We start from the raw sequence: 13,224 nt of genomic DNA, 5'->3' as shown, positions 1-13,224 counted from the left end.
ACATACTAAAAATTTACAATTAAGAATCTGAAAACGTTAAGCTATGTAATTGCTTACCTAAATGTATATAGTTGCAGTTTACCCTCCTAGGTAGCAAAACAATGTACCAAATCTAGTGAAAAGGCTCTATTTAGTTGTAAATCAACATGTTTTAATAGTTATATCAACCAGGGAAAATGCACGTTTATTTAGAAACTAACTAGAGAACAAATGAAACAGATGAAGATCAATGATTTCAAGGCTTTCCACTTGTTGATTTAAATTGCTTTGATTTAAATAACTCCATCCTGTTTTTCTTCTTCCTTTTTTAACATACCAGTTTCTTGCCAGACAAAATTAACCTTTCCATAGCGTTTAGGAATATAGAAATCTAGGATATCCAGTTATTTTTATATTTTCTAAACATTTATTGATTGATTAAAAACTGCTGTGTATGCTGAAGAATTTTTTTAATGAACATTGTTCTTTCTCTTGGGTATCTAAACTGAACCTGTGGAAGTCTTGTATGGCTCACAAAATCAGATCTTTGCTTATGTTATTCCACTTCTACATGGTATGAAACCAAATCACATTGTCCCTTCTACATCTCGTTTGATAAGTGCAAGGGCTTTGTGTTTTTCTAAAATAAATGATACCATGACTTCTAGGGACAACTAGACTGAGTAAAGAAACTGAACGGAGTTTTCATATGAAGCATAATATATGAGGCAAGGAAGCTTTTATATAGGGCTTAATCCTACAAGATACTAAACACTCTGGCCCCAGCCCAGCAGAGCACTTAAGTACATTCTTAACTTTAAGCAAGTAAGCAGTCCCACTGGTTTCAATGGAACTACAGTATTCACATGTTTAAGCACTTTGCTGACTTGGGGCCAGTCTGCTCAGCACTTTGCAAGATTGAGCCCATAGTGCATTTGTGGTTTTCTTGGCTTTGCCAACAGCAGTATAATTTTCAGGGTGGAAAGCTGATATTTGGTTAATGCTGGTGATCACGCAGTCTGCGCTTTTGAATTCAGGTAGCTACATTCTTTGACATCCCGGTTTCCACTGGAAACAATATCTTTGTAATGTTACTTTTCTGTTTTATCAGTCAGATCCACATCAGTTTGACCATTGCTAATGTCCCCCAAGGACCGGGAACTTTATCTTTGCTAAACTTTTCTCTTCTCCAAGAAAAACTTACAAAATGAACTTTTATCATTTGTGCAGTAATTGTTAATTATTCAGTACCAGTGCCTCTGATGGGATACCTTTACTTTTTATTCCATGGGAAATACGGTAACACAGTACGTGCCTTTATTGCTTATTGGTCAAGTTTTCCATCAGGCATTTTTGTGCTTTCCCTCAGACCACACCTTGCAAATGGGAATTGCCCTTTGTAAAAATCTCCCGGGCCACTCCGCTGTCCCCTTTGAAACCCCTGCTTTAAAACTCACCTACAAATGCCTTTTAAATGGTTACGCAGTAGGTGTGCTGGGCCTCTTGATTATTACATGAGCCAGACTTGTCTCATTGTTACTTTGTGCTTCCCCTGTCTTTTTGCTTTATCCACATGTTGTCTCTTGTTTTGTACTGGGGCAGGAACCATCTTTTCATATATGTGTGTATCATACGTAGCATAATAGGGAGCCAGTCTGTGATTGGAACCTCTAGGCACTACGCCAGTGAAAGTATTTATTCATGAATTAATAATAGTTGGCTTTCTCATGGCACTGCCATGAACCCAGAGTGAAAGCCAGCATGGGGTACTGCCCTAGGAGCAGCCTACTAGGGAGACTCACTTTCACAGTCACAATTACCTTTTCAGTTTCCCTGCCACTCTGAGGAGAGAGTACTCTACATTAGGACTATACCTAGTGCAAGGTTTGTCTTCTGGCATGCTGGCACAGGTATGCTGCCTAACACACTGGAGGGGTAGAGAGTGTAGAACCAAGACTCCACCCCTTCCCACACACTTGGGAGAACTAGTGGCTCTGCAGATCCTGCTTCCCCTTCCATACTTGGAGTGGTGGTAGGGGAAACTAGCACAAGGGAATAAGGGGCCACCTTATGACGTGCTTAGGCACTGTGCGGCATGGGCCATGATTTGGCCCAAAAAAAAATTATTTATTTTTTTTAAAAGGAGGAGGAAATTGGCAGAGTTGGGTGTGACAAAACAAAGTTATTAGTCCTTCTCAATTTTTTGCATTATGTGGATACAAATTCTGGATGAGTTAATTTTACTAGAGGTTAGAATAATGAATTTATAGTTTTTTATGATCCAGAAATGTAGTCCACTGCCCCAACACTGTGGAGCTGTTTTTTTTTTTAAAGAAACTTTATCTCTCAACACATTCCTAAAGGGAAGTTGTAAAACTGCCGAGTTTATACAAAGTTGCCAACTTTTCAGCTTGACAGTTTCAGTGGGGCATATAAATCTTTCCACAACTAAGGGCTAAATTGAAATCTGGGATTAGCATAGTCCTTGGATTGGCACTTTTGTCTTTTAAAAACCTGTAGGTGAAAATAATTTAAAATAGATCTATATCTAGCTTTTGAGATATCTGCTGTTGTGATTGCACTGAAAGGAATGTTTAATACATTGGTTAAAGTCAGATGCATTAGGCACTCGGTGTGCCATCTCTGATGGTATGCTGCACTTTTCAGAAGGAACCCTGCACAGAAGGAATGTTAGTCATAAAATTTATATTCTCTAAACTTTGGACATTAATCACAAAGCTCTTAATTGTCAGAGTAATTCTAAACCACTGGGCTACATTCTACATTAGGGAACTGAAAATCATAAATAATTACCAATGTTTGTATTCTGGGTGTTAATGTGCCTCTTTAAATTCTGATTTAGGATAGGGTATGACCTCTCAGGAATTGCAATAGAATTTTCATTAAACAAATATAACAAGTACATAGAAAAAATCAACCATCATCGAGGGAGATATTAGTAATTTGTGAAATCATCTCTCTACAACTGTTTGTTTCTTTCCAAAGGTGAAGACGTCAAACCTTTTACTCCAGAGAAAGCCAAGGAAATTGTGATGTGTCTACAACAACCTGCAGTGTTTTGTAACATGGTTTTCGATTGGCCAGTACTATATTGGAATGCTAAATATCTTTCTGAGGTGTTGGATGGAAAGACAATACGGTTTAGGATTGGAATGAAGAAAAGGGACGCAGGTAGGATTTTAGATGGCATTAGGTTACATTTAGAAATTCTGTTTAATATCCTCCTTAATCCTCTGCAATGCTTTCATGCCAAATGTTCTTTTCACAGTACATTACATCTAACAAAGACTGTGGGTGAGAGGAATGAAATGGGAGGTTTGTTTTAGCCAGTGATGTCTCATCTTTCTCTCTCACTGGCTCTCTTTTTTTTCTTCCCCTTTTAACATTTGGATCAGTAAGTCTAATGGTTAGAGCTGACTTCTGAGAATCATAAATCCTGGTTTCCTTTCCTGGCTCTGTTACATAATTGCTGTGTGGTCATCCCTAAATCACTTAGATGTTTTAGATGGTAAGTGATGATTTAGATCTTCAGAGGTGCTGAGCATCCCCATAGGAATTGCTGGGCTGTGCATATTTGAAAATCATGCCATTAACCAACCTGTTTGTTTCTTCATCTGTATAATGGAGGTAATCCTCATCTGTTTTACAGGGAGTTTAATTACTGTTTGTTGAAACATTTTGAGATACTCTGATAAAAGATGCTATAGAAGTACAAAGTGTTAATAAAAGCATTTGCCATAGCCACCGTGAGCTTCAAGACAGCATACAGGATAGAACACAGAACCTCCTGCTCTAAGAATAAGACTTGAGTCAATTGTGGCTTTGCCGAAAGCCCCATGTATACCCTGCCTAAATAGCAGACTGAAAAGTAGGTTGTGAGTCAAAGCCACAGCCTGTCTCCTACTTTCTCCCTGCTAAGGGGGTGGCGATATACTTTGCTCCATCCCTATACCTGCTCCAGCGTACACCCCCCGCTCAAAGGTGCTGCTGCATTAGCCATTGTGTTGGGAGGGCAGAACCAAAGCTCTACCCCTATGTGGGGAGGAGGGGTGGAATGAAGCAGCCTTTTAGCGACTACTGTCTGTGGTTACAATCAGGTCCAGACACGACATAATTAAACAGTTCTGAGTCTATCCAGTAGAGGGCAGTGTCACACACACACACTAGCTAATTAATTAGGAAGATTTAATATATTTTTTTTAATGAGTCAAAGCAACACCAGGAAGATAAAAGTATGTAATAAGTATAATGAGATACTAACAAGCATGGAATTGACAAAGTATATGTTGGGTTATTGTGGAATACAAGAACTGCCAGATATGTAATACTTAGCATTTTATGTTTTCAAAGCACTTTACAAACAAGAATTAATCTTCACTTCACCCCTTTGACATGTGGACTAGTGGTGAGAGTATTGGACTGATACACAGAAGACCTGGGTATTAGTCTATTCCTGGCTATGCCACCCACCCGCTGGGTGACCTTCAACAAGTCATTCCCCCCCGTGCCTCAGTTTCCCCATGTGTAAAATTAGAATAATGACACTGACTTCATTTGTAAAGCTCTTTAAGATCTATTGATAAAAAGTGCTATCTAAGCAGCCATTATTATTATCATCGCCATTTCACAGATGGTACCATATTGATACCAATGGAAACTAGCACAATACAGGCAATGGCCGTGAAGCTCTCCACAATGCTCTGTTAATGTACTTCCACCTTAACATGGAGGAAGCACCAATAGGAATGAAAGGGTAATTTAGTCTCAGTGTCTGTCAAATCTTAGGCATCTTTCTTGAGGTTGGCAACTAGAGTTCCAGTTGTGAACACCTGTCAAGAATTGGACTGACACCAACTTTCTTGATAAGAGTCCTTGTATAACAACAACTTTCAGTCATCAGGGATTCAAAACAGTTAGAGTCTTCATATTTTAAGATTAAAGTCCTCGTATGTCTTGCCCTTCATTGCTGATCCCTGGAGACAACCGGTCTCTAGGAAATCAGTTTTGTCTCCAGGACCACACTGTTATATGCTAATAGAGGTTGCAAATGTCTTTAAGAAAATGAGTAGAGCCCTCAGGGGTTGTACTGTAGCTAAGTGAGGATCTTGTTGCAACAGAAAGCGTTACATGGTAAGAATTTGTTAGATAAGCCGCCTAAGAGTCTAAAATAATGTAATATGTTTGTGGTGTTGCTAGAAATAAGTAGGTTGTTTGCTATCTTGTGCATTAACATTGTTTTTCTGAGGGGTGTTCTTGGCCCTTTCTTTCCTATCACTGTTATCCAGATCCAGGATCACTTGTCCAGACAAAAATGAGGTGCTGATGATACTATAGATTATAGGGAGGAACTGGAGGATATAGCAAAGATTATATTGGCCCCGCTGATTGAGTGTGTTCACCTGCCATTAGTCACCTTAGTTTACAATATAATGGTGGTGTTAGATGATCCTATCAGTGGTCAGCGTAACAACAGGATGGCTTTTTCCATCCAGGCCTGGCTAGAGGGTTGCAAACATTTATTTCGGATACAGATATTGTCTATGTTCATTGCCTCAAGATTAGACTATTGCTATGTGCTCAACCTGGAGCTACACCTGAAATCCATTCAGAAGCTGTTTCAGACTGAGACAAATCGCTTGTTTAAAGGGGGATTTTGTTGCAAGCCAACAGTATTATCACTCTAAACTGCACTGGCTGCCTATTGGTTTCTGGCAGGAGTTTAAGATGGTGATTTTGATCTATAAAGCCCTAAGTGGCCTGGGACCTGCCTACCTGAGAGACCACCTATATTACCTTCTAACACAGTCAAAGCTATAGCTTGTGGAGGCCCTCAAACTGAAACTCATTCAGTATAAAGGAGAGGGAGCTGCTGCAAGCACTTGGCTCTGCACTTGCTTTTCCTGTTAGTCTGAAATAGCCAGTTGCCAACTGATCTTTAGTGCATATTCCACAGACCAGATGTGGAGAACAAGTGAGATATCTGTATTGTGTGTATGAATATGATCGGTGCCTCAGCTTACCTGCTGATATTATTCTGTCCGACTACACAAAGTTATATCAAAGGAGGCTGTTAGGAAAGAACAAGCAGGGAATAAAACAATGACAAAGGTTCATCCAGAGAGAATACCAAGAGTGGTCGAGGGATTATTGATCGGGAAATGCCTACCTGCCTGGCTCCACCCAGATTAATAGCTTTATTTTCTCAAGGCCAGAGTTTAGGATCAAAGGGACATTAAACCGTTAAAGCCCGCTGCCTAGAGCAGTGGTTCTCAAAGCCGGTCCGCCGCTTGTTCAGGGAAAGCCCCTGGCGGGCTGGGCCGGTTTGTTTACCCGCCGCGTCCGCAGGTTCGGCCGATCGCGGCTCCCACTGGCCGCGGTTCGCCACTCCAGGCCAATGGGGACTGCGGGAAGGGTGGCCAGCACATCCTTCGACCCGCGCCGCTTCCCGCAGCTAACAAACCGGCCCGGCCCACCAGGGGCTTTCCCTGAACAAGCGGCGGACCCGCTTTGAGAACCACCGGCCTAGAGGAAGGTGGGGGGAGCAAGTAGCAGCTGCTGAAGGTTAGTCTCTGACAGGATATGCCTGCGCTGCAATCAGGAGCTGTGGCTGCAGCATGTATAGACATACCAAACTAGCTTTAATCTAGCTAGATCAAAGCTAGTTTGGGTATTACTACATCTGCTGCAACCACACCTCCTGATTGCAGCGGAGAGATGCTGAGAGAATGTAGCTGCGCAGTCTCTCTCTCCCACCCCAGAGATGGAGATAGCTGGACTCAGGGGAGCTTCGCAAAACTTGCAAGGAAAGGATAAAGTTTAGGTGAGACAAAATGCGTATAGACTTCCATTGTTTTAACCCTTTTCTCTGCTTGCTACGATCCCTTGGGATGAATAAACAATATGCGAAGAAGCTGGTTTGGGGTCCCGTTAATCAACTGTGGGCCACAGACTCCCAGAGAAAAGTTTTCTTGCAGGCGCCAAATAGAGCCGGGCCTGTTGTATTACGCAGTTGGGAAACGGCGGAGCTGCAACCCAGAGATCCAGTCCAAGAGTAGTTGAATTGTGGGGTTCCATCCTCAAGAGAGGTGAAAGCCAAGCCTGTCACCTGAGGGGTGCACTCAAGGGGGCCTGTGAAGGGAAGTGAAATGCAGCTTGCCCTGTAATCATGACACCATCTGCTAAGGCTTTGGGGGAAGGCTGAGGGCTTGGGTGATAATGGGATGCTGGATGTGGTGGTCTGTTCTTTGGATGTTTACATCCCTGGCTATTTTATTGAATTTTGGTATGTGAGTGTGCGTGCGCTTTGTTATACTGCTAAGTAGTTATTCTCTACATGGATTGTTATTTTAAATAATTAGGGTCCCTAGAGATGTGGATGGATGTTTGGTAGGGTGGTAAATCAAAATACATAAAAAGGTGGAGCCATGCATCTTTATTGGAGCCTTCGGGTATTGCATTTCCCCTACTTCTACTAAGAGGCCCTGCATTGCAGACACCATCCTTCTGGATGAAACAGCAGTTGGTATCATACAATCATAGAAATGTGGGGCAGGAAGAGACCACAAGAGGTCATCTAGTCCATCCCTTTGCACTGAGTCAGGATTAAATGTACCTAGACTATCCCTGATAGGTATTTGTCTAACCTGTTCTTAAAACCCTACAGTGACAGGGTTTCTACAACCTCCTTAGGTAATCCTATTTCAGTGCTTAAGTATCCTTATAATTAGGAAGTTTTTCCTGATATTTAACCTAAATCTCCCTTGCTGCAAATTACAACAATTACTTCTTGTACACCTCTACCTCGATAGAACGCTACCCAATATAACATGAATTTGGATACAACGCGGTAAAGCAGTGCTCCGGGGGGGAGGGGGCTGCGCACTCCGGTGGATCAAAGCAAGTTCAATATAACATGGTTTCACCTATAACGCGGTAAGATTTTTTTGGCTCCCAAGGACAGCATTATATCGAGGTAGAGGTGTACTACCCTCAGTGGACATGAAGAACTATTGATCACCGACCTCTGTATCACAACCTTTTATATATTTGAAGACTTATGTCCCTTCTCAGCCTTCTGTCAATGCCAGTGCTTAAGCAGGTAGGTGAGCTGATGTTCTGCACAAAGTACTCCATCTTACTCGCAAGTTTGAGTTCACAGCACTAGTGCAGGGAATGAGAGATCAGGGACAGGCATCAAACTCCGATATCGTCAATGCACAGCACTGCTAGCCCAGTTTAGAATTGTTTGGTTTACTCTAAGAATGATCTCATTTTTAAAATTCTTCAATCTTCAGTCACTAAATAGTCAGAAGCCTGTTCATGTTCTTGCTTTCCAATTCTGATCACTGACACTTGCATACAGGCTGCAGTAGACATCTCCATTTTTCTAGATTTCTAAATACTTGTTTTTTGTTGTTTATTATTCATTATCCACAGTGTGATTGATCCTGAACCAAATCTAAATTAAACCAAGATCCCTGCCCTGAGGAAGTTACAGCCTAGAAACAACCGTCTTCAATAGTCTGCAGGATTTACTGTTCATAGTTGGAATTTTCCAAATAAAGCTTTTTGTGTAATACATGGAAAGTTAGAAATACCCTATTTCTTCACTTTAAAATAGTTGCTTCTATCTTATCTCATAAAACAGGCAGTATCATGGGCACTCTTTGTTCTCATCAAAATAATTCAGATACTGAACTGTCTTCAATAGTTCTGATACCTTTTATATCATTTTTACATCAGCCCATCCTTTAGCGAAATGATGTGCACTGCATTAATGACTGGATATTTGGAGGCAGCATTGGACTGCAACACATAGGATGAATCAGATATAAGATTTTAAGATGGGGGGGTGGTTCTTGGGTCTTCAATGCAATTCTTATGCAGGGAAAAGTGATTTCTGGAGGAAGCCCTTATATAGCACCAAGCCAAGTTATATATTGCTAAATACTAAGCTTATCTGACATTCTTAGCTAATAAACTTGAAAATAAGCTGGACGGAGAGCTGCTACCAACAGTACTACAGTAGAAAATGACAGGGTGACAGTGCAAGTTTGTAAGGGCTTGTCTTCACTACTGCTGGAGCGCGTCTGGTGAAGACATGCTGTGCCAACGGGATAGCGCTCTCCCGTCAGCTCTATTACTCCACCTCAATGAGAAGTGGAAGCTAGGTCGGTGGGAGAGCATCTCCTACTGACATAGCAGAGTGTAGATGCTGCTTTAAGTCGATCTAACTTACGTTGCTCAGGGGGTGCCTTTTCACACCCCAGAGCGATACAAGTTACATCAGTTTAAGTAGTAGTATAGACAAGCCCTAAGAGAGCTGATCACCTGCCCAAAGGAAATCAGAACAAATGTATGAGACTGTATGGGAATTGCCATGATAGCAATGAGGAATTCCCCCAGAGCTCTTACTATTGTGCAAGAATAAAAGGATTCCCTTATTAAGCAGCTGTGTGCAAGTTGTTCAAGGTTAAATTACTGCTGTTTCATTGCCATTCAGGCAGCCTGTAGTAATTTTTCCCATCAGTAATGGTTATAGTACAGTATGTAATTTTTCATTTTACATTCTGGATGAGTATATCTGAAGCTGGCAGGACTAGCTGTGATGGGAAATGAAGGTCTCTGATAAGCCAAAGGTGATGTGCACTATGGTGCAGCAACAACAATGTAGGCCTTCCCATGCTACTTGACCTTGACCTGAAATAGTGTACCAGAATCTTCCTGGGACAAGAGGGCAATGATAGTAAAACCAGTGTTCATGCTGATTCAGTACCCTCCGTCTTCTGTGCAGTGAAGACTTACAATGCTCTGTTCTGTAATAGTGCCAACCTTTATGGTATGGTTAACAGAACTGATGATGCTGGTGACTTAACAGATTCACACAGTTGTTACAACCCCCGGGTTCTATTTTTTCCCCCATCTTATTTGCTAAGGGTTTTCAGACATGCTCAGCATTGGCCTAACTCTGCTCCTATTGAAGTCAATGATAAAAATCCCCCATTGAGTTCAATGGGAGCAGAGTTAGCCAACTTTGAGTGCTTTGCAAAATCCCACCCAAAGGGACAAATTCACCCATTAGCACAGAGCCCACTCAAAGGCTTTTGTGCCGTGGGACTGCACAGGGCACATGTTTGTAGGCAGAGTAGCTGTGCAAGGGGACCTGTGCAGTGGGGAGGTGACCTCCATGTCTGCTCTGAATACACTTGTGTGAAGGAAAGAGTTCAGGATTGGGCCTCTGACTCCACTGTTACATGAATCCATTGGCTAGGAATCCCAGTGTACAAGGCATGGCGGTACTGTGGACATTATTTCAAACTAAAGGCTGGAATAGCAGCCAGACCACGGCTGCACTGCAGCCTATCCCAGATTTGGGATTGGATAACATCCTCTTCAGCAGCTCCACACACAACAGCTTTTTATTAATACATTCCAAGGCCAGAAGGGACCATTGTGGGCATCTAGTCTGACCTCCTGTATAACACAGGTCATAGAACTTCCCCAAAACAATTCCAACAGCAGATCTTTTGGGAACACATCCAATCATGATTTTAAAATTGTCCATGATGGGGAATCCACCACAACCCTTGATAAGTTTTTCCCAGTGGTTAGTTGCTCTCACTGTTAAAAAATGAAACCTTATTTCCTGTTTAAATTTGTCTAGCTTCAACTTCCAGCCATTGACTCATGTTATCCCTTTCTCTGTTAGATTGAAGAGCCCATTATTAAAGATTTGTTACCCATGCAGCTTATAGAATGTAATCAAGCCACCCCCTTAACCTTCTCTTTCTTAAGTGACATAAATCGTGGTCCTTGAGTCTATCATTATAAGGCATATATTTAATCATTCTCATGGCTCTCCTCTGAACCGTCTCCAATTTATCAACATCCTTCTTGAACTGTGGACCCCACAACTGGACATAATATTCCAGCAGCGGTCCGGCCCGAGCCAAATACAGAGATATAATAACTTACCTAACTCCGACTCAAGTTTCCCCTGTTTATGCATCCAAGGATTGCTTTAACCCTTTTGGCCACAGCGTCGTGCTAAGAGTTCAAGTTCAGTTGATGATCCCCTACGAATCGCAAATCTTTACTGACTTGGCCATATGGATTGTCTGTAATAATTAGACTTGATCCACCTATTTATTTTGGTTGCTTCTGTTGTGGTATGTTTCCTCTTGCCACTGTTCTCTGCACACACAGATCAGCATAATAGGATTTTGTGCAGAGAGATGGGTGTATTTGTGCGATATTTTGAATCAAAATTCAAGCCTTTTGCCAGAAGCCCTGCACATATGGGCTAATGATCCCTTTTCTCTTAGCACAATGAGGACTCCAGGGCATTTATAGCGTAGATCTTTGTGGCTGTATTTTATATCCTGAACAAAGTTTTAAAAATGTTTCCCAAACAGAGTTAGATACAGAGCGTTTTTCACTGAATTTCCAAACAGCCATTCTGTCAGCTTCAGTGAATTCAGCCTTGTGAGCTGATTCCCATTTGTGGAAGTACTTTAAATCCTTTTTTTGTGATATAATACCATAAAATTGTTATACATAAAAATTACCTATCTTGTATATCTATTCCTGAGGAAAGAACGCTTGCTTCAATTGGGGTAATGGTCCTAGTGAATCTTTTATGGCTGGCAGGGGATGCTGCAAGATGCTTTATCCATAAGTGCTGAAAAATAGTGACAGCCTTTCAGATGGATTATTGGCCATGTGTAGGGATCCACTATTTGCTGCTTCTGTAAAATGGTGCTGATTTAGTTATTCCCTTAGATAAGAGGAGAAAAGTTAGAGTCCAGCTCCATAATCAAAGAAGCCTCAATAAAGGTGGTGGTGGGAGGAACGTGAGAGAGAACCTTTAAGGAGAGAGACTAATTAAAGGACAGACTGACTGTCAATTGTGTTAAATTAGTCATGAGCTTGGTGATGTGGTCTATTTTCAGTTGTGTGTTGGGGTGAGGCAACCGAGCTAATTTCACTTTGGATTTTATATTGCATTTAATCCGTGGGCCAAGCTGAGACAAAGTTATTGTTTCGTCTGCTAAACTGCTTCACCCTATCTCTATTTTTATAGTGCTGTGTTCAGTATGCATGTAATGTTGTCTTTTCTTATATTGCTCCAGCTCCTCAATTTGAAACCAAGTGTAGTTATGTGGAAGCTACACTTGAAGAGTTTTTGGCCTGGACTTCTGGACAGCCTACTTGTGTCTCTAGACCATTCAGTTGTTACGATTCCTCCAAATATTGGGCTTACGCTGACTATAAATATATTGCTAGGATATTTGAAGACAAGACAGAAATTTTCAAGGTAAACCGTTAACTTTACCTTCAACTCAGAACTATGCAGGTAAATGTCCTAAAGATGTTGGTTAATTATTGTAAGTGATTTATTATAGTTTTTTAAATCTGTCTAGCCTTTTCACTTCTCTATTCCTTTGACCAATTTTTCAGTTTTATTGGATACCTATTTATTTTGATTTCAGTCTAACAAAAATATCACACCAAAGAGCACCCATCTCAGGCTTGGGGAACTCTTGACATATAAAACACATCACTATAGGAGTTACAAAACAAATTGTCTAAAGCAGCTGTAACTTCTTCCTCCCACCCAACCATACATAATTTTGGGTCTGCTCTGGACACCACTGAAGATAATGGGTGTCTGGCTTTCCACTGACTTTTGTGGGCTTTGGATTAGGCCCTTAAATTGCCATTTATGTGACCTCTACAGCTTAAAACCTCCACTGCTTTCTTGTTTTAAGATGTGAGTATGAGGTTTGATCATTCCACTAATATGATAAGCAATTGGCAAGCTTGATAGTTTCCAAACCTAGGCCCTGATGCTGCAGTTGGGTCAATGCAGGAAGACCCTTACACCTGTGTGCAGCTCCATTAACTTCCGTAGAGCTCCACTGGCCCAAAGATCCCATCTGCATAGATCCATTTGCAGTATCAAGACCATAATACAGTTTCACTGCCATTTTGTTGAGCTGTATACTGACTCAGGAGGCACACAGTTCCTCATTAAATAATCCTTGAAGACCAGTGCACAAGTGTTTGCAGGATTATGCCCTTACTATTCGTGAAAGTGCTAAAATACACTGGAGTAGCCCATTCTTGAAAGGATGAGCACGCATCCAAGCCAAAGTTTTGGGACACATTGCAAGTTTTCTCCAGGCCTTCTCTGCCTGCACGCTCTTGTACAGCATGTCAAAC

At 41.4% G+C, this 13,224-nt stretch overlaps 1 protein-coding gene across 3 annotated transcripts in view; it reads left to right on the top strand.

Moving 5' to 3' along the window:
- The window catches only part of HSPBAP1 (HSPB1 associated protein 1), a 57,371-nt gene that overhangs the window by 20,064 nt on the left and 24,083 nt on the right, over nt 1-13,224 (top strand). For all 3 annotated transcript variants that reach the window (XM_026647762.2, XM_026647761.2, XM_026647763.1), the window contains exons 2-3: nt 2,986-3,171; nt 12,132-12,316. In XM_026647762.2, the coding sequence (XP_026503547.1) occupies nt 2,986-3,171; nt 12,132-12,316 (371 nt within the window). The remainder of the gene's footprint in view (nt 1-2,985; nt 3,172-12,131; nt 12,317-13,224) is intronic.

This window comes from Terrapene carolina, unplaced genomic scaffold (genome assembly GCF_002925995.2).
Source record: "Terrapene carolina triunguis isolate 2854851 unplaced genomic scaffold, T_m_triunguis-2.0 Scaffold62, whole genome shotgun sequence".
Classification (NCBI taxonomy): Eukaryota; Metazoa; Chordata; order Testudines; family Emydidae; genus Terrapene; species Terrapene triunguis.
This window is presented reverse-complemented; position numbering and strand designations above follow the sequence as displayed.